The following is a 23,481-nucleotide window of genomic DNA, read 5'->3' on the forward strand; positions in this document are numbered from 1 at the left end:
TGCATTTATAAGCAAGACTGATGGCAGTAGGAAGTGTAGTGTATTTGTGTTGAACTTTAGACCCCCATATGCAAATTAGAACTGATGTCACATCAAGCGTCCACTTTCAATTGTTGTCATCTAACTGACATGCACCCAGTAGCATATATGCTTGGTGGAGGCAGCTCAGTTCCACTACTTCAAGCAGCAGGAACAGCCGTTTAATATCTAACCATCCTGGACTTTGCCTTGCATCAAGTTATTTGTTAATTCCTATGTAACTTTACCTGGTGTAGTTTGAAGATATGGTACAGCATCCAACACAGATACCACCAAATTACCAGCAGTTTTAAAACACTGCCATAATCGCGGAATGCAGTTACTCCGACATCCCGCAATAGGGGTTGTTGTCATACCGTAGAACCTGTGTACATGCAGTCTCATAGGCAATGGCTACACTTGTGTCAACGTTCGCCACAGCCATAAAGCAGGAGGTATATTGATTATGCTGCAGTACGTACAGGGCTTAGCCATCGTTTAATTGAGGGTAGTGCAACGCCCGATGAGGAGTACAGTCGAGGAATGAAGAATTATGAAAGGTGAGTTTGTATCAATTCAATATCCCTTCATATAAATGGCAAAATTTATGTGTGATTTGGAAAATAACTAATGAGAATGGGTTCATGGGTTCGCGTCATTAAAGATGCCAAAACAGCATGAATTGTAAAATTGATTTCGTTTTGGGCCACATTTTCCATAGTTATGTAACAGTCAGCCATGTTTATTGGTAGTGAGTAGTCTGTATTTTAAGCAAATTGTTAAAAGGATAGATTAAAGTAGCCCTGGGATAATCTGCAGTTAGTAAATTTATGTTTGATGTGTGTGTACATGTGTAGTGCAGTGCAGTGATTATTCTTGTTGTTTTCAGTTAATTGGGAGACTGAATCCTGTTGCACAGGTATTACATGTAAGACTGTGAGTACATTGTAGTTTGTTCACAATTACAGTAATGTTAATTTAATTTGGAAGTTTAGTCATATCACTTGTATTATTTAATAGTTGTAACTAAATTGTTTTGAAGTTAGTTTTCAAAGATATATCATGTTTGATGGTCTCTTTTATTTTACATCAAGGTCAAAGTTAAATTGGGTCAACTTAGGTCAAAGTCTGTAAACATGACATTCCATGAGTGAAAAGTTAGCTTCAAACTGTTTGGTAGCAATTAGTAAGAAGATAATCGCAGTCGTGTTTAATGCTAGTCATGATGTCAGTTTAGGTCAACAGATAATGGTTGGAAAACCTCTATAGTACAATATCTGAAGGTATGAATGTAACTTAGGGGAACCTATAGTATGCTGAATAGATGATCCCATTGTTTTCCATAAAGTCAAGGGTCACTTGAAGTCAATTTGAGGTTAGTTATAGGTGAGAACCTTTATAAGTCTCACTCTCATCACTGAAGAAGTGGGAATTTGTTTGAACTCCAGCTTTCTTTGTATTTGAATGTACATCAATCATTGCTGCAAGCCCATTTTACTAAATTACACATTCTGATCAGCAATACTAAATGTAGATGAATATAGTATCCACAGTTGCTTATCATATTGGCAAGAAATCACCAAATCAATTGACTTTCTGGCTTTGCAAATCTTTTTTTAATAGCATGGATGCAACTGAATAGTCAAGTGGTGGGCCATCTTTGGAACTGTTGGTGAACCATGGAAGTGGAAAATGCCAAAATTGTCAAAAGACCAAGATGAAAGTTATCATAGCAAAGGAGAAGCAAAGCTATGTAGACCTGTTTGCATTGATAATCAATTGGAAGAAAGGAGGAGCCCTGTATGACTATGTGATCAAGCAATTACAATGGACACTACCAAACCAAGTAAGTACTGTAAAAAGCCCATCCCATCCACTAATCTATCAGATTTTATTAAAATATTAGAAACTAGGTCAAAGTCATCCAAGGTCATCAGAGCCGAATGAAGGTATGTTTCCTGGAAGTGTCGAAACCTGGAGTTCTAGCTGTAAAAGTTGAGTGCAAGCTTAGTATCCCAAGAGAGGATGAGATAAATCCATATGGTCCAGAATAAGAGAAATGTAATAACCAGCGATTATGGGCAATTTTAGCTGGCAATTACACTAGTTAGGCAGATATCAGCAAAATTATGTAACAATATGGCAATTTTTCATACAAGCATGAGTTTTGGCACACAGATAGAGGACACCCTAAGTAACTTTTTCAGAAGTGGAGCCATCGCGAAAAAATCCCACGTCAGCCGTGGCGACCATTTTACAAAATGGCCGCCAAAATCTTTGTTTGCTACAGTGATTTGACCTTCAAAATCTAATTTACAGATGATTGGAGTTGCAGTTCATCAGTGAATGCATGCAATTACATGTACTAGGTACATAGATGACCACGAAGAATTTAAAATAGCAAGACATCTTTATTCGGTAGTTATAATGTGGGAATATAAGCCATTTATGGGACATTTTAGAGAATTTCAAGACGAAATAGTGACGAAAATTGGCATCATAACTAACCACTAAATTACAATGTTTAACCTCAAGAAAACAAAAGGGTTCGATCAAAAACCAAGTTAATTAGAACACTCAGAAGCAGGTTTGGCATTAGGAGCGGGATTGCGGGAATCCCGCGGTGTTGTTGTGTATTCCCGCACAGTTAAAATAAGAGGCTGACACGATTTCTGCAGGTTGTACTGCACTGTGACTGCCTCATATTGTGACCATGAACATATACACTAATAGACATATCAACCAATTCATGTTGAGAAAGATGCAGAAAATTTGAAAAAAAAAACCTGGGTTTCTCACTGACATGCCCCCAATAATATGTATTCAAACCTTGAGACCAAATTGCTCTATTTATTCATTCCTGTAACAGAAGCTATAATATATTTTTGGGCATTCAGTAGTCTTTTTAACAAGTGAAAATCCCTTTATATTTTTTATCACTGTCATTCATTATTTTTTAAGACAGAATAATTTGTGCAATAAACTTGGCCAGTAAGGCTACATCACCATCTGGCAACCCAACACATGTGCAGGTGTAATGCTCATCTGTACTGGATGTACCAAAACCAGAGACCATAAAGTATATATGAACAAGTTTAAATACCAAAGGAAGACCCAATTTGTTCTGAAGAAAGACTGCAACACATCCTGGTAAGTATTACCCCTAACATTTTCCATCAAGTCCCAATTTCAGACGAATTGCAACTTGGTTAGGCTATTAATCAGGCCTAACACACTAAAGTATACAGGGCAGGCCTATACATGAGTGTATGGAGGAAATGTAGTTTGATCCATAAGCAATATACAGAAATAATGAATGGGAAATTACTAGTTCCTTAGTGTTGTAATGTTTAACTAGAGAGTTCACATTAGGCAATACTGTGCACTCTTGGGGGAGGGAGGTGTGGGAGGGGGGTGGCTAGGTTATATATGTTTAGGCCTAACACACTGACACATAGTACAGGTTCATGTATTAATTGGTGAGTCAGTGTGAAAACTGATGAAATAGTATGAAATTAAGTACGTACGTGTAATGCTATCTTATAGTACAGTCAGTGTACGAAGGTAATGTTCAATTAAGAATTATATTCATAGATATGTGTATTGGTTACCTGCATTATGATTTGGTGATCTGTTGAAGAAACATCAGAGCAGCCTCGAATCAATATTGCTCAGGACAGCAGGGACCACGGAGACGGTGGGGGGGGGGGCACGGAGGCTTTCGCCCTGCACTTTTTCTGCCATGGGCATTTGGGCTGCCTTAAACTAGCTATTGGGCCGCCTTAAACTGGGTCGAGGGAGTCCGGACCCCACCCTGCCAAAAAAATGCTGATTTTTGCACATAACATCTAAAACCCAACAGCCTGTGAAAGCCGGGGAAGTACCATTTCCTGCAATATAGGAGTCCTTTTTACCAAACATTCGAGTACCACACTGCATACAGCTTAGCAGTACAGTGAACACAGCAGTGAGATGTCATGTTGCTATTGCAACCACCGTGTTGTACTTTTGTTACTTACAGTCATGACAACAGCTCTAGTATTAAGTTCATTTAGTGATGATCACTAGAATTATTCTCAAAAGAGTAATTTTGGCAAGTCTCGAATGCATTCGAAACCAGTCTCGAATGAATTTCAGCCAATCACAGTGCAGGAAACCATTATCAGTATTTATGAATGGAAGTTAATGTTATCACTAAGTTTGCTATGTTAAGAATATGTCCCAATCTGACCACAAATTGGACACACATGTTTGAATACACAGGACGGCTAACACAATAAACATTCCATTCATAAAGAAGATCTGCTTTGAAGATGTGAAATCAATCAATTTCCAATTTTGTTCCAGATAATGACACCCAAATGAGATAATGTCAAGAAAATTTCAGCTCGTTGATCCGGAACAGCATGTCCCCTCAAGAAAGACACCTGTACCTGTTAATACCGACTGGACCAAATGCATTTTCTGCCAAACTCTGACCTCAGAATTGCTGCGATGTCCGGCGGAATCCAAACGCTATGATGTTGGTGTTGGTAAAGGATATTCCACAATTGCCTCTAACATTACACGTTTCAGTGATCTAGATGAATTACCAATTCTACTCGATATAAATCGTCTGGATGAGGGAAATGGTATCCATGCCACGTTGTTGGAACGGAAAGCCAAGTGGCATAAATCTTGCCATATCAAATTCAATACAACAAGATTACAAAGAGCAGAAAAGAGAAAATCTGGAACAAATGTCAGTGACGTTGAATCTGCAACCAAGAAGTTCACTCGTAAAAGTGTTGAAAATGAATCAGAAACATCGAGCGTTTGTTTCTTTTGTTCAGATGTAATTGCAAACGAACCCCTTCGTCAGGCATCAACTTTGTGTCTAGATTCTCGTGTTCGAAAGTGTGCAATAGACTTGCAAGATGGCCCCTTACTAGCAAAACTCAGCGTCGGTGACATGGTTGCTCAAGATGCTAAGTATCACCCACGTTGTTTGGCTACACTGTATAACAAAGCTGCCTCGGTCCAAAAAGAACAGAATGAAAAATCTGCCGACAAAGTTTGTCATGGTATTGCCCTAGCAGAATTGTTGACATATATCGAAGAGGCAAGAATGGATACAGACGTGGCTCCAGTTTTCAAACTCAAAGACCTGGTTAACCTTTATTCCAAAAGATTAGAGCAACTAGGGGTTGATCAAAATGTTCACCACACTAGGCTAAAAAATCGCATACTTGCTTACTTTCCAGACCTTTCAGCGCACAAAGAAGGGCGCGATATATTACTTGCATTTGACAAAGATATAGGACTTGCTCTGAAGAAAGTTTCCATTGACAATTATGACGAGGAAGCTATTTGTTTGACGAAGGCAGCCGCTATTGTAAGGAGAGACATGTTCCAAATAGAAAACACATTTTCAGGAACATTTGAAGATGACTGTCAAGAGAAATCGGTTCCTCAATCGCTGTTGACAATTGTCGCCATGATTCTCAATGGATCCAACATCAACCAGTCGGATAAAAGTCTTACCCAATCAGCTCTCAGTATCGCACAGCTGTTACTTTTCAACAGCTCTGCACGTCGACATGCAATGAGTAGTGCGTACCACCACAGCAGGAATCGGGAACCACCACTGCCTGTGTATGTTGGATTGACAATACATGCACGAACACGGAAACGTGAACTGGTAGAGACAATGTTCGATCTTGGGCTCTCTATTTCCTATGATAGAGTGATGGCGATTTCAACTGCAATTGGCAACAGTGTGTGTGAGCAGTATCGCTTGGAGCAGGCAATTTGCCCCCTTAATCTACGTCAAGGATTATTCACTACAGCAGCTATCGACAATATCGATCATAATCCAAGCTCAGCCACTGCCAGAGATTCGTTCCATGGTACAGGGATATCACTTTTCCAGCATCCTAGTTCTCAGAATCTTGGAACTGATCGTAGAGAACAGTTCGTTATCGAACATACATCAACGAAACTGACAGAGTTGCCAGAGTTTTACACTGCTGTGCACCCACAGGTACTTCCATCAAAGGATGCCCCTATCCCCAAGGTTGATGGTCCACTCAAGGGGGATGGTCAGCACTTCCGACAAGCATTACAGGAAGAGTTCAGGTTAGAATTCTTATTTAGGATCTATAGGTGTTCCTAATTAGCAAATTGAATAACATGTAGTGCAGAATTCAATCTCAATGGTATGCAACACACCAATGGTATTAACATCAATACAATAATTTATTTGAAATTTAATTTCCAGTTGTGTCATCAAAGGCAAAATATTCACTTATTTTTTATTAGTCATTGAATGATGTCACATTTTTGGTCTATAATAGATGGCTAGAGATCATGGAGCAGACTTATCGGGAAGACATTAACAAGGATAGCAAAATATCCTGGGCAGCATATCATGCCAGTCAGCAACCAGTACAAGATCGTCCACCTGCTATAACAGCACTGTTACCACTGTTTCCCGAAGACTCAAAGTCTGCTGCCATGATAAAGCACTCGATGGACCAGATAAAGCGAGCAGTAGAAAAACTCAACCCTGGCCAAATACCAGTTATCACCTTGGATCAGCCCCTCTACACAATCGCCAAACAGATACAGTGGCAATGGCCTGCAGACTACGGGGAAGATGTTTTTGTCTTGGTGCTTGGAGGGTTACACATTGAGATGACTGGATTCAAGATGATCGGTGATTGGCTGGAAGATTCAGGCTGGGTAGAGGCACTTGTACAGTCTGGAGTCACATCAATAGGAACTGCAGATTCATTTTTGAGGGCAACCCATGTTACTAGAACTAGACATGCACATCAGGTTACGGCTAGTTGTTTGTACATACTCCTCAGGAAATCATACGGCAACTACAAGGGGACACTAGATGCAGAGGTACAACCAGAAGGATTTGATGACTGGTGTGTTCAAAAGAAACAAGAGATACCACAATTTAACTTTTGGTACACAGTGTTTCAGTTGGAGCTTCTTGTCTTGACATATGTGCGAGCACTGCGTGTGGGGGATTTCGCTCTGTATATTGATTCCTTAACAAAACTTGCACCATGGTTCTTCAGCTTGGATCACACTAACTATGCTAGATGGATGTCAGTGCATATACGGGACATGACCAGTCTAAGCAGAACACATCCTGACATTGCTGCAGAATTCAATAAGGGCAATTTCACTGTCCGTAAGTCAAGACGGCCATTTTCAGCCATAGCCCTTGATCAGGCGCATGAGCAGAACAATGCGATGGTAAAGAGCGATGGTGGAGCTATTGGTCTGACCCAAAACCCTGATGCTCTCAGACGATGGATGGTTGCCGGCCCAGAGGTAGTAAGGATGAACACAGAGTTCGAAGCCTCGATCGAGAGAAATCTAAAGAATTCAAACCAAGAATCACACCATCACGAACAGACCATAAGTTCACAAGTTACGTTTGCCAAGCAAGTCCAGAGTATGGTTCAAGTGATGCATGAAGAAATGGGCAATCCTTTTCTGGAGGAAACTAATGACTTGCTCAAACTCGACACCAAGGATATTGTTGATCAAGCTGTGGCGGTCGCAGTGTGCCAGGCAGAAAAGATTGGTCAGCAACAATATGACGATTTTGTGACAGAAAGACTACAAGACCAATCAACACCTATATCACAACCAATTAGGAAAAACAAACTGCTATTGTTTAGTCGTCCTCCTGTGAGATTAAAATCCAGTTCAAAATTGCAAGTGTCATCACTGAAGAGCGACGTGTCCTTATTTTCACGCCTCTACATTGCCTGCCAGTCAAGAGATGGTGACCTCGATGACTTTTTCAGACATGAAAATCAGGCATGTCCCCCATCATTATCCCAATTTGGAAACTTGAGACTCGGGAGCAAGTCGGATCTCCTTGTGTGCCTTGAAGCATGCGCAGATTCTACACGTAACATACCAATCAGCGATGCTATTATTCTAGATGGAGCAGTGATTGTCAATATACTTCGACCCATAACTGTCAAAACGTTTGACGACTATGCACTGAAGGTGTTCTTGCCATTCATACAACGTCAGTTGCAACATGCTAGTCGAGTGGATATAGTCTGGGATCAGTATAGGGAAAGTAGCTTGAAAACGCAGGCAAGGAAAAAACGTGGCAGAGGTGTCCGAAGACGAGTTCAAGGCTCCAATAGTTTGCCAGGGGACTGGCAACAGTTTCTACGCATCGACCAGAACAAAACCGAGTTGTTCAATTTCTTGGCCAAGCATGTATCCAATATGCAATTGGAACACGGCAAGATAGTAATCACAACCAATGGGCCAGAGGTGTTGTGCATACCTCCTCAGGACACATCAAATCTATCACCCTGCGACCATGAAGAGGCAGACACAAGGATGATATTGCACCTTTCGCATGCATTCCATGAAGGGTTCCAAAATATCCTCATACGCACAGTGGACACAGATGTAGTGGTTTTGACCATAGCTGCAGTATCGAAACTAGGCATCCAGGAGTCATGGGTGGCATTCGGAACTGGTAAAAACTTTAGATATATTCCTGTACATGAAATTGCTGCATCACTTGGCCCAAACAAGTGCCAAGCTCTGCCAATGTTCCATGCTTACACCGGGTGCGACACTGTTTCAGCATTTTACAGCAAAGGGAAGAAATCTGCTTGGGAAACGTGGAAAGTGTATGAAGATGTTACCATGGCATTCATAACCCTGTCTCTAGGACCAAGCCAAATTCTGGACAATGAATTGGCAGTACTGGAACGTTTTACAATTTTGTTATATGACCACACCAGCACCATGATAGATGTTGATCAGGCTAGGCAAGTGATGTTCACGAAGAAAGGAAGTGCTATGGATGCCATTCCTCCAACTAGAGCTGCCTTATTACAGCATACAAAGAGGGCTGTGTACCAGGGCGGTCACTGTTGGGGTAAGGCTTTAGAAGTGTGCATGGAAATGCCATCCCCTGACAAGTGGGGCTGGACTGATCCACCAAACTGGAGACCGATGTGGACTTCCCTACCAGAGGCTAATAAGTCATCACGAGAACTTATTCGTTGTGGCTGCACAAAAGGATGCAGAGGACGTTGCAACTGCAGAAAAGCAGCTTTAAAGTGTACTAGTTTGTGTCAGCCATGCGGTGGACAACTGTGTGAAGTATGAAGCGAGGTTGAGCAGGAATACCAAAGAACAGACAGAACAGTCTGGTATTTATGTATATATATATATATATATATATATATATATATATATATATATATATATATATATAAATATATATATATATATATATATATATATATATATTATGTAGACTGGACTATTTGTGATTTCCCAGGAGTAGTTTCCACAAATTATATTCTGACTGCAGTACACTTTACAGTTTCATTACTCAAACTTGGCGGCCATCTTTAAAAATGGCCGCCACATAGGACATGTACCCATCTTTTTCAAATCCTTTTATTCCATATATATTATTATCACATGCAAAGTGATTTTCAGGTATATCAATACCTCTTATTATCTATTAAAATCAGTGCATCTCAATGATGTTGCACTGCAAATGTGGAGTTTGGCGGCCATTTTCTAAAATGGCCGCCATTACTGATGTAGGCTCTTTTCGCGATGGCTCCACTTCCAGAAATGTTCCTTAGTATGTCCTTTACATTTGTGCCAAACCTTATGCTTGTATGACAAAATGCCATATTTTTACCGGTATCTGCTTGACTACACTAAAGGATGGTAAGATTAGGAGAAGATAAAGCATAAGTACTAAAAATCAAACAATAGAATATGTTTGATCTCAAAAGTAAACCAGCAAAAGAAGTTGACCTATAGCAGATTACAAATGAACAAGAGAACCAATACTCCTGAATGTAACTGAGCTATTAAAATGTGTGTGTGAAAAAAGGTACGTTGTATGAAGTTTTAAATGCATACTTCCACTATGGCAATAACTTGCTCAGAGAGATGACTGTGTACAAGGGATGATCTTCATTTAAGCCAATGAAGTTTGAGTTGGAGACACAGTATTAAACACTTAGTAAAATTCAGCCTGAACAGCTGGTGAATCCTTATCACAATTTATACACCTTTTTAAACATTTCAAGAAGTATATTCGCACAGCTGCCACCCTAACACACAACACAGTAAGTCAAAATACTAATAACTTGAAAAAGTAGTGGGTAGAGAGTACATTTCTCCTTCATTTTTCTAAACTAGGTCAAATCTCCTTCAATCGTCCTGATTTTCATATCATCTGTACTTTAACTTGTAAGTACTCATAAACATCCTAACTTACAAAATCGAAAATGGTAGCTGGAAATTAGCCAAAAACAACAAGTTCGGTGGCTCATTTTAGGCATTTTTTTGGCGGATGTACATTACCTAATTGTAGTATGCTACCTTAAGCCTCGTGAAATTTTTCTTCTTCTCCTGAGGTAAACTAAACTACAAAGCATTAAAATATCTGTAATTTTTTTTCTGTTTGATCCCCAATATCAACTTTTTAAGAGCTCAGTTGGGTCAAATTTGAGCTTGAAATGGATTTCTGCTCTAGCCTCGTTGCTGTGCTTTCAATCCATCTGTTTCTTACATTCTCTGGAAAAATTCCTTCTGTTGATTATTTTGTACTTCAAAAGTCCTTTATTATGCACAAACCTGTCTCCAGGTTTTGCGAGTCCTTTCTAAGGAGATGATAATCGGGCTGGGAGAGGGGGGTCCCAGACCTGGCATAGAGCAAAAGAAACACTAAATATAAATTTGATCTTATTTGGGATTTAAAGAGTATAAATTCTTCAAGGAGATAACTGAACTGCAGGATAAAAGTTTACAACTGGCAGAAAGCAATTGAGATTGTAAAGTAGGTGTTTTTAGGTGTTTATTGATTGAGATTTCATTATAGAGGGCGCCCTCTAAACACTGCCTTGTGTTAAATAAGGTTAAAACTAGCCTCACAATTGACTAGTCAAGGACTGCTATACCACATTTTCCTGTTACATTTACATTTAATGCATATTTGTTCAATTCTACACCTTTCCCATGGTCTGCAAATAAGTAAAAGGGGGTTGGTGTTTACCGAGAAGAAGCAAAGTACATCACCAACTAACACTAACAGCTGGATTAAGCCAGGCCATGCCCATGTCAGGGCACATTTTGGGAGAAGCCAGTATATATTATATTTATGCATCTGAACCATGCAAATTGAGGTGTTTAGTTGTACTGTACCTTGCAGATTTTTTATATACTTGTGTCTCAATTAAGGACTCACAAGTCAGAATTTGTTCTATGAATACTGTAAACCAGCCAATTATATAGACCTATATTGATGATTCTGCCATACATTTTTGACAACTACTGTAAGTTACACATAAGTATAGCCCAACACAATGTATTTTAATACAGAGAAGTCAAAATGATACCCAGACTGACAATGACACATGGTATGAGCACTATGCTGGCTATACCTGGGACTATAGCATCCCAATTGCTAGTAAACAGCAGAGATCTGTGTTTTCCCGGGCTTACTTTAGTTCTAGTTCATTGTTATAACATTACTTACCTTCAGGTGTAAATTATGGCAGAAATCATGCTCTTCAACAACAACACTGACACGGCAGGGCTGAATCTGAACTGTATCAATTCTGGAACAATGAAATTCCAAGTATAATTTGCTAATTTGTACTGCCCAAACATCATCTACTGTATAGTTGTTCAACTGTGTTACTTTTGATTACCGTTGCTAAGTAAATTTCATGAAACTTCCTTTCCATAGTCCTTCAACTATGGTAATGCAATCTTGAATTTAAGCCTACTGAAATATGTTGGAGACTTGGAGTAGCATCATCTTCACCATTCTTTAAATTAATGTCAAACATTACAAAATGCAAGTTGCTATGTGAGACAAAAGCTCAGCCAAAAGTGAGTTATATGATCTCAACCCTGAAAATCCATTTTTTTAGCTAAATAAGAATTTTCCCCTTCAAAATCACTCAAGCATGAAATCATGAAACATTTCACCTGAAATATCAACGGCTACAGTAGCCTGACCATTTTAGCCTATAATTTGCTTTTTTGGGGCTAAACTGAGAGAAATCACACTTCTTATAAGCGTACCACAATTATTCTTCTCCATTGACTAACACACTAAACTTGTCTTCCTTAGAGGGCCCCTAGAGCATAGAAGATATGTCCTTTATGGCATTCCTACCCATTTCCTCATAGCTGATGACTTGGCCTATCATGGCACTTGTTAATCCCATACCTTTAACGTCAAGATTTTGAGCTGCAAGGGGTGAAAGTTTAGAGCAGTGGTCCCGCTCCTTTGAAATGGCTATCCGGGCAAAATCTCACCATTTCTACTTCATTTTTCTAAGATAGGTCAAATCTCCTTCAATTGTCCTGATTTTCATATCATCTGTACTTTAACTTGTATTCTTAAAACTGTCCTAGTAATAAAATCAGTGATGATACCTGGAAATAAGCCCAAAAATAATTTTCCTGAGGGTGGCCGATATACATTGCCATATTGTGGTACACTGTCTAAGTGGTCAGTCTGATCATTTCATGCAATGTCTTTATTGAACAACTTTGCAACTGAACACAAATAAGTTCCAGACCTATAGTTGAAGTGAATATACTGCAAACAGTAATCTTGGCGCTTTATACCCAATTAGGCAGTAACTTTGCTGATGTTCCAGTTATAATATACAGCACTTATACTGTACCTGAGAGTGACAGAGTGACAATGGTTTATTCCCATCATCCCCTCATCCCCATTTTACACTGCACATAACCAGTAAACAGTTTCCTACAGGAAATTTTACCACACTGTATTTCTCCTCAAGGGGTATTTGCATTTCCCCTTAAAGCAGCATTTTGCGTTGGGTCGCTTTTTTCCACCTTTTTAACATGTGCATCGATTTTTTTACATGTATCAATCATAAAACAGCAAACTAAGATACCATCCAAGTTTCACCCTGCCAAGAGCATTAATTAGCGAGTAATTTAACGAGTAAGAGTGTCCTCGACAAAGTTTTCAATCTCCAAATCCACTACTTTGAATTCCACCAATCAGTGAATAGTATGTTTATTCATGAGCATTTTGCGTTTGGTCGCCGTTTTCTACTCTTTTGACATACATGTCCATCAAGTTTTTTACATACATGAAATCACAAAACAGCAAACTAAGATATTAGCCAAGTTTTTCCCTGCCAACAACGTTAGTTGGCGAGCATTCCACATCCAAAATTAATCGCATTCAGTTCCCCAAACCCACTAGCTTGAATTCAACCAATCAGAGATGCAGGTTTAGTTATGAGCCGTAGCCAAATTGTTGCAAAGTTTTCGACTTTTATGCCACCATTTGAAGTAAGATTTAAGTAGATAAGCCAATTATGTATGTCGTTATGGCATAGTGGAGTCAGTGAGGTTGAAAAAAATCATAGAAAAGGACGCAAAATGCTGCTTTAAAGTCATATGTCGTAGCATCTACCTACTGACAAGTGATGTACTTTAAAATCCTAGGCTGCGTCTAGAGGTAATCTTTTCTCATGAGCTTTCCTATTTATTCAATACTGCTGTGTACTGTAGAAAGTTAAATGCAAAGTAACAAAGTACAGTTTACTGTATAGAGTAAATGTAAGTTTATCACGTAGAGGAAGCTGGAAAAACTCTGTTGCGATGCATGGTCAGAAAGTTCCTGTTCGAGCTGGCTCTTGCAAGTTAATAAGAAATTTTTAGTAGAACAGACAATTTAACAGTTTGGTGTGAAGAGGAAGTGTCTTCGATATTTCTCCAAAGATGGGCGTGAACTTATGCAAACCTCAAATATCACATTTTACCAATATTTTGGGTATTTCAAGGTCAAATTCGGTCACAATTAAAAGGTTTATTTTTGGTTTTTAATACAAAACTAGTAAGATATGTATAGTTATGATGCAAAGAATGAGCTAAAACATATTTTATATTAGTTATTAATGCTCTGATGAGCAGCTTAAAGTGGCGTATATGAGAGTAACATCAGCCCTACAGAAACATGCATACAAGGGGAAATAGCACTGGTAACATTGTATCTTCATTCAAGGAGACCATGTTAAACATCATTAGAATCTATTGAAATGTATTAAAAGTGTTCTGTCTTTGACTCCCTCCCCCCAACACCCCCCCCCCAAACACCCTCCCCTAGTGCACTATGCAGATTTGTATACAGTATATTACTGACTTTTACTGCAAAGAGACTGCATAGCACATGCATTCAAGGTATACTGAATTATTTGGTATGGTAATCTTCTGCTTCAAATTGTCTGTATGCATGCGTAACCCAACCCCCCCCCCCCCCTTCCACTCACATCTTCTACCCAACCCTATATCAGAATAGAAAATGAATGCGTACCAGTGCATACATGCACAGTGTGTACTTTATATGTGTGTTCAGTAGTGTTATTTTACACCAAGCACTAAATAAAAACACAGTCCCACTGTCCACAATCATGTGCAGTACACACTGTACATTTCATTTCATTTATTTGTTTCCACATTCAAAAGGTATTACACAATAATAGAACAAGTGGAGGAGGTCTGAGATAGCCGAGGCTCTTTCGAGGCAGACCCGCCACCCCCCCCCCCCCCCAACAATATAAGAAAAGAAAAAAACAATTAATTGCACACACAAATAAACTACATTACATAAGATAACATGATACTATTTAAAGAATTATCATATTATATACGTAATGACAAAAAAAGACCAAAAAAAACATGTACCTGTATGTAATGGTGATTCAATTCAATACTGTGCATATTTCAATGTCATATTAATATATTACAGTATATACTTGCAATGTAGTGTCTGCTTCTGCTATAATTCACTATGTTAAAAGTCTTTTATAATTTAAAATGAAGTTGAACCAGTGTACATATGTAGTACATATAGTACACACTATACATATAGTACACACTATACATGTACAGTGTGTACTATGTATACATGTTCAGTACAGTGTTATTTTACACCAAGCACAATAAATACATAGTCCCACTGTTTGCATGCAATCATACTGTACATGTATGTACTGGTCATTCAATTCAATACTGTGCATATTTCAATGTCATATTAATATATTACTTGCAATGTAGTGTCTGCGAACTGCTATAATTCACTAAATTAAAAGACTTATAGTATAAACTGAATGTTTAAGCAGTTTAACCTGTTATAGTTTAACCTGTACTAAACATGTACACACATATAGAACACACTGTACATGTATATGCACTGGTTCACATTCATTTTCTATTCTGATATAGGGTCAGGTAGAGGATGTGGGTGGGAGGGGGGTGAGTTACATGTAAACAGACAATTTGAAGTGCAGATTACAACCATATATAATTCAATACCTTGAGTGCATGTGTTATGCAGTCTCTTTGCAGTAAAAGTCAGTCACATACTGTATGCATATAAGAAGGGTAATTCTCCTGAAGGGCTTAATGCCTGATTATTGCTTTAATTCTTTTTAAAGGCATTGATCGAGACTCGCCCCAAACCGCGTGCAGCCATCTGAGAAAGTTAACTTTCTGTTGCTTGCAAGTGACGTTTTGTTCGTGTCGCTACAAAATGCAGACAGTACAGTAATGAAACCTGATATGTTGTTATCTTTAGCTGGACCTGAGATGTCCATCGCTGTATTGCATGTACACTGTGCTGTGGTTATTGACCGCAGCTATATGTACTGACTGTACACTTGTGTCTAATTACCAATGAAAGCAAGCTGTGTGTGTGTATTTTCTATGATCAATGGTGGTGTCTAACACTTCTGTTATACCTCATTCGAAACTAGGTCAGATAACCGGCATTAGACGTTTTTTTGTGCGCGAGTCTTCACACCCTTTAAATTCCTGGCAAAAAACGCTGGCAACATATATGTAGTAATAACGTGCTGCAGTGGTGGATCCAGGGTTTATGAAAGAGGGGGATCATTTTAGGACATCACATGAGAGCACTGACAGCTTGTCTACATTGAAGGGGGGAGGGGGATTTCTGGGGTTTATCTCACAGAAAATTGTAAAAGAGGAGCCCTTCTACCCCACCCACCAAAAAATCCAATGTACAATAATTTACAATGATGCACACACAGAATTAGGGGACTCAATCAGCCTGGTTGGGCATCCCCTGGATCTGCGCCTGGTGTGTGTACCTGTGTATGTATATGAAACATTTTCCAATTTGTAAATATCTCAAGAAGTGAAAGTTTGTTAAATTTCAAATGTGGTGTAGTGACAGTTTCAAACTGTCAATTGAATCCCCAAACTCTTTTTTCGATACTTCAATGCATTTCTGTGTGGGCCATTTGGACATTTGAGGTTGCTGCCTGGGCCCTGTTGCAGGAAAAAAATATAATTCTTTGGATATCCCAATGGCCAATGTGGCCAACACCACTAAACTAATGCTGTCTGTGTACATATATGCTCAAATTATGTGTGATCCCTGAGCCTTTTATGGATGTTCCCTGGGGCCTGGTACAGATAAAAGTTCTAAATGGTATTTTTTGCAAATTATGCAAACTACACAAATAATCATTGTCTTTTTGCACACGATTGAATCTAGTGTGGCTCATGAGCCCTTTCAGGCCTATCTGGACTCAGGTAGAGGGTACAAATTTAGTCATTGATATTTTTGAATATCCATGGAACTATAGGGTTCAGCCCCACTAAAAAGAATCAACTAATTGAACTCTTGACATTATTAAATCATGTGTATGCCACAGGATCTTTTTGGCCGATGCCTGGTTCCTGGTACATCATACAGTTGCTGTAATTGGTATTTTGGGATATCCAATGTCCAAAAGTTCAATGCCACTTAGAGAATCATCCTGCTCTCTTTCCATATAAATGAATCATATGTGGGCCACAGGACCATTATTGGCTGCTGCCTGGATGGGCCCTGGTACAGCAAAAAATTGGTGTATTTTTAGATACCCTTTATCTAACAGGTATATACTGCCAGAAAGAGATTATCCTTGTCTCTTTTCAATTTTAGATCCCCTATTTGAAGGAACCTAGACAACATACATGCACAGAGTGTGAAAGGTAGCACACATAACCTTGAATCCTGGTCATAAACCAACATAACATGCCCATCCAACCCTTTGTCTCTTTTCACATGCATATTCAGGGTTCCCAGTTCAGTGGAGTATAGCATGGATGGGTCAAAGTAAACACGGTCAAAGTGCAGTGCAATACAATAAACTAGGCTCATACTGTATCACTCATACTGTATCACTGCAAGATGCCAGTCATTATCATAATGTCACAAATCAATTTATATCACATGATCACTGCTTTTTGCAAATTCTCACTTTGTAACAAGAAAATGACAAGTTAAGACCAAATTTTACAGTTGTTCCCGCATTAAGATTACTTCATTTTTCGAATTTGTGAACAGGAGAGCATAAAGGGTTATGTGTGAATTTGGGGAAGAAGATGTTATATCCATTCAAGGTTACAAAGTAAGAAGAAGAAATTCCTTCCACACATTTTTTAGTTGCCCTATGGTTTACATTTCTTTTAATTAAATTTTTTTGTATGTTGATTAGTGGCAATGGAACTAAGCCCTAAAATCTCTGATACGCTTTATCTCCCATCATGCAAGGTGAAGTCATCTGCCCCAAAGCAAACAAGATTATTTCATTTATGTAGAACAAGAATCCAGAGTTGATTGTTAAGGTGTTCACCTTCACAAAAATACCATTAATATCGACACCTCTGGTTGACTGATGGTAAACGATTTATATATTTCCCTCATCTCACTTAATGTACATCCACATCACATCTCACATACTAAATTACTCACTTAAGCATTATTTTATACTAGTAGTTGGGAGAAAATCACCCTGGGACGTTGTCACCCATATCGAAGATAGGGAATAAAATTAAAATTTTCATAATTGGACAGATCTCAAATATCAATTTTGATTTGAAATCTTGTAGAGCTCCTAAAATGTCATTAAATGGTGCAATTTTCCTGTTCATGAATTTAGATGTAATTATATAGTAAAAACTTCATTATTTCTTAACAGTTGCAATATTGTTTAAAATATTGTCACAAGGTGACCCGTATGCCCACTGTCAGGAAAATTATGATGTTAGTACAGTAGATGTTGACAATTTCTGTGAGAGGTTGTCTTTATTTTGTCATCCTCTGTCATGTTGCAGAGTTGTGGTTAATTAATTTTGTATCAAAGCAGGATATCTGGCGAAATGAGAACTGGTTGGCAATGTCCCACTCTTTCACACTCCAAATATGCAAGAAGTTAAAAGATTGTGGACAATACATGCTGTATACAAAATGTGAATAGTGAATATTATGTTTAATTTAATAGAAATTGGTTCAATGTGTGTGAGACCATTTTCTATTCAAATTTTCAAAAGTAAACCCAATTCTAGACCCAGTTTTAAAATCACAGAGAAAAAAAGAAAAATATTCCCTGAATATTCAAGCTTTGTCTTCCAGCTACTAAGATTTACTTAGACTGGACAAGTATTATTATAAGGTGTACGTGTATGAGCCAAGAGGATTGTGCATCGTTAAAAGGACCTTATTCCCCAACCTCCCCCCCCCCCTCCCCTTCAATCAAATCCTTTTTGTAACAACTACAAAACTTGCCAGAGGTTCTAACACTCTCAAAAGGATTTACAAAATGAAAAAAAAAGACACATCCTCCATGAAGCTCATTAAAAGAAGTCTGTATTGGCACAAAATTATAGCATGCTGTAATTGCTAGAAGCTTCAGAAAGTACTTCCTTGAGGCCTTTTATTTCCAAATTGTTCTCATCTAAATGAACACAATGACTGAATGTCCCAGTAAATTTCCTCTAAGGTGGTTATAAAACAGTTTAAGGAATTTGGATTATAACCACTGCTTTCATGACCATATTTCCTGACCTAATTGTCTTCTTTCATCCAAGTTTCAAATTTATGAAACCCAGTATAAATACATGAATGTACATATTTATAAAACGGGATATGAAAACCAGTTAAGAGTAATAAAAATTAGAAAAGTCCCCAGAATCCTAGATTCAAGTACTACAGCTCAATACTGGTACTTTGTCAGATTGTACATGGCCAATGTCTACATAGCTGGGTTCTATATAGGCTGCATAGCTAAGTAGTTGCATGTAACTGGTGAGTTTGTAGCTCTAACACCTAACACTGCAGGAGTGTGCTGCCCATAAATGTTTCAAGGTTAATGGCCTTGTGATGTGATTTTATAGTTACTGTGACTTCCATAAGCACACATAGCTCAATACCATTATGAGTGATGAGTGTGTAGCATTGTGTGTGTACACAGCTATTACAGATTTTGGGCTGATTCTTACTCATTGAGAAAATAAAATATGGTAGTTTTCTGCTCACACAACTACGAAACACTGAAGATCACGTTTTAATAAATTTGAATAACACAATGGCTGCTTAGTCAAAAGTTGTGATTTCTCTTGTAACTGAAATGCCCCTCCTTACATATGAAGTATAACCTATCATTTCCAATAGGTTTCAACTGGTTAAATCATGAGCTCACCTAGGTCAATGAGGGGATGGGCATTTTGGGGGTCTACTGGCAGGGGTACCCCACTAATAGAAATTACTGGAAATGCCCATCACTTACATATATAGAGTCTTGCCAATCATTTTCAAGTAGTTTTCAACTGGTTACCTCATGAGCTGACCTGGGTCTAGAAGGGATGGGCATTTTGAGGGTCTACTGGCAGGGGTTCCCCACTAATATAAATTACTGGAAATGCCCATCCCTTGCATATGAAGTGATACCTATCATTTTCCAGTAGGTTTCAACTGGTTACCTCATGAGCTGACCTAGGTCAATGAGGGGATGGGCATTTTGTGGGTCTACTGGCAGGGGGACCCCCCCACAATATAAATTACTGGAAATGCCCATCCCTAACATATGAGTGATACCTATCATTTTCCAGTAAGTTTTCAACTTGTTACATCATGAGCTCATCTAGGTCAATGGGGGATGGGCATTTTGGGGGTCTACTGGCAGGAGTAAGCCACCAATAAAAACTACTGTCAATGCCCATCCCTTGTATCTGAAGTCCTAACCAACATTTTCCAGTAGGTTTCAAGTGGTTACCTCATGAGCTGACCTAGGTCAGCTGTGAGGGGTCAATTATTGATCACTGGCAGGTGTACCCCACCACCAATAATTACTGGCAATGGCCATTTGTTGCTCTTGGGGCCATACCTGACACATTGTACTTACTTTGATGTGGTTACCACGAAAGCTGATCTAGGTTAGCTAATAGGTGACCTTAAACTTGCTCTCCCAGCCACACCCAACACAGCCGGTTTGCCAGTTGTCTGGTTTCATATACAGGAATGCACTGTGAACATTGTGATGTACCAGGCAATTGGTTACCTTCCCAGCTAACCAAACCCTCTGGGCTCCCGCTCTACTATGAGAGTATCAACCTAGCTAGTGCACGAGAAGCGTGCGAACGTTTCTCTGGTCTAGCCATCAACTATGCATTCAAATTGCACAAAATCTAACAGCATAAACGCTCAATATTCTAGTTCTGTCGAAAAAATTACACATGTGGATGCAAGCATATGGCCACTGAAAAAGATGCTGTAAACGTTCACGTTATATACAACTCATCCCTACCAAATGTAACTTTTTAAACTTTTGATTGACTTGCGATTGATTTTCAGGGGCATGTGCAGGAATTTCCATGGGGGAAGGGGGGGTCCAAAATGTTATGAAATGTAATGATTGCCCTACTGGGGGGTCTTAGTTGAAATTTCCGTAGAGGGGGATTGTCCGGGGGAAAATTGTCATGGGTGGGAATTGTCCGGAGTGGGAATTGTCCAAGGGGCAATTGTCGGGGTTTGCAATTGTCCGGGTGGGAATTGTCCGGGTGGGAATCGTCCAGGTGGGAATCGTCCAGGGGGCAGTTGTTTGGGAACCGTCTTACTAACTATTGGATTTTTAGAGGAACCCATTTCCCATGATTTCTTCCATCAAACGAATGGAAATACTGGAACCTACCAACTGAAACGGAAAACTTGCATTGCTTCCTTTTCTGTTTTTTGTAATCATGTTTTTTTACACAAATCAAAATTAACTAACAAAACAAAAGTATGAAAAAACAGTTAAAATTAGAAACCTTCAACCCAGCTATTGAGACAGTTGCGGTGTTTATAAACAGAGCACATTGACTGCACATGAGGTACACACTCTCGTGTACACCTACACATATGTACAGTAGGTATTTAAGCAGTCTGGGAGTTTCTAGCAACACAGTTATATGTGAGAATAATGCATGGATGGCATGAGTTTTGATTGGCTAGTTTTTAGCTCATACTAGTTTGAGCTATAGCCATGTTGCAGCTCTATCCTATGTGACTATTCATCCACCTGTAAAAAATACATATATGTTGCTTAGTCCTTGGTGGATAAACGAAGAAACTTGTACAATGATCAAGTAAGGTAGCATCAGTGGTATTCAAGAAAGTTGAGGTCACAGGTCAGTTAGGGGTCGATCATTATTAGCGGGTTTTTGTCAACACACAAAATATGCTTCCCTTCTCACGTTAAAAATGGTTGATGGTGACGGTTGGTCAAAATTATCATAGGTTAATGGCCTATTTAGCATGTTCAGAAATTTTCATTTGGACAGGATCTATTTGGGGGTACCTTTACATTTGTCACCATAAGTTAATGCATTTAGAACTTTTTCAGGTGTAGGTTTATATAATGGACCTATCAATTGTATGATGCACCCTCGGACCCACGGGATAGGTGCCTCAATATTTAAAATTAAGCTGGACATTTGACACATCCTTGCATAGTAAATTTGATACATTGATGCATGTCGTTGACCCACACCAAATTTACATTAATTGACTGACCATTTGCTGCCCGTGAAAGATTCTTTGTGGCACATTGATGCACCTTGACACACTTATTGTAGTTGTAATGGTGCACCAAATGTCCACTTTGACGGACGCCTTAGTCACATAAATCTTTGGACATGATGCACATTTAATGCACCATTCCAGGGGGGAGGGGGATGTCACTGAGTCCCTCTTACAACTGATAGGTACTGTACATAGTCATAGTACAGCCATATACCACAGCCTGTGTCAAATACACATTAGTGTGAATGAGAGGGAATCAGTTAAGTTGATTGACTATTCCTCTCACTGTTTACATGTGATTGTAATCTGATATGTGAACAAGGCCATGGTGTTTGCCAATTCATGGTCTGTCTGGTAATCATATCACATTACATGCCTATAATACTAGTTGAGTTGAAACTGATCAGAACTGAGCCTTTAATTGGTAAGTGGGTCATTATTGCCAGTCCACAGCACAAACCACAGTATTCAGTTACATTTTGTTGACCTGATCTGAGTTCATTTCCTTTTCAGTAATGTGAATTTATATTGCTTATAGAGAGGAGCATAAACATTGCAGTGAAAGTGTTTAATAAAAATAAGTTTCCAATCAAAATGAAAGTTAAAAATTTAAGAAAAACTGTTGAAAGTATTTAAGTACATTTTACCACTTTAAGATTGTTAAAGCTTTTTTCCACAAATATCTCTTTTTGCAGACTTGGTTACAGTATTAATTTGCTGTATACTGTTGTGCATTGTCTGAAAGTTTACGCCCCCCCCCCACCACCCACCTTTCTACATTGACCTTGCAAATGCAGTCTCCTCTAAATAAATATCACATCACTTAGTATTAGTTTATGCACCATTGGTGCTCTTGCTTTTATTTATCATGGATGTCTTAACAATATTTTAAAGAAACACCAAAGTTCTGCTTCATATCCCTTATCCTATGATGAAAATACATGTAAGTTTCATTTTAGTTAATAATTATTTTTGCCTCTGACTAATTTTTTTAATTGTGACCAAATGAAAATTGAAGAATAATTAAGTGTTTTTACTGATAGAAACAAAATCTTGTGCATATTATTAATGGTGTATTTACGCATGTGCAGTTGACAAACTGTTCATCCTACTCCAGCATTACTGATACAAATGTCAAGATGTCCGACAAGCTTAAAGTTACTAAGGTAGTATCAATCTATGAGCAAGGTCATACAGATGACATTGCTAACTATCAACCAATGACAGGGCTTTCATCTGTTTCAAAATGTTTTGAAAGATTTATGTGTAATAGCGTAATGGTTTCCTCAACAAACATTGCATTTCATCTAATATTAAGTAAGGTCTTCACCAAGGTCTTTCTACTGAACTGACACTGACATTGATGTAATCAACAAACTCATCCATGTTACTATTAACAATCATTCTGTGACGCAGTGTTCTAAAACTGCTTCAAAGTCTTTGATACCATTGACCACTATATAATTTTTACAAAACTGTATATGGTTTCCCAGGAAATTTGTAAGGCTGGATCAGAAGCTAGACTCAAACAACAGAACACA

The 23,481-nt window shown here is 38.6% G+C and overlaps 2 protein-coding genes across 2 annotated transcripts in view; one reads left to right on the forward strand and one right to left on the reverse strand.

The window, feature by feature from the left end:
* LOC139982552 (uncharacterized) overlaps positions 1-23,481 on the reverse strand; it is a 217,401-nt gene that overhangs the window by 164,810 nt on the left and 29,110 nt on the right. The gene's annotated exons all lie outside the window — the stretch shown is intronic.
* LOC139983783 (uncharacterized) lies at positions 8,092-9,171 on the forward strand. Its single transcript, XM_071997559.1, has one exon. It carries the CDS (start codon positions 8,272-8,274, stop codon positions 9,169-9,171), a length of 900 nt encoding a protein of 299 aa, XP_071853660.1. The 5' UTR covers positions 8,092-8,271.

The sequence above is a fragment of the Apostichopus japonicus genome, chromosome 16 (assembly GCF_037975245.1).
Source record: "Apostichopus japonicus isolate 1M-3 chromosome 16, ASM3797524v1, whole genome shotgun sequence".
Classification (NCBI taxonomy): domain Eukaryota; kingdom Metazoa; phylum Echinodermata; class Holothuroidea; order Aspidochirotida; family Stichopodidae; genus Apostichopus; species Apostichopus japonicus.

Excerpts from the sequence above, each read along its gene's own strand:
- LOC139983783 (XM_071997559.1), top strand. The coding sequence starts at position 8,272 with ATGCAATTGGAACACGGCAAGATAGTAATCACAACCAATGGGCCAGAG.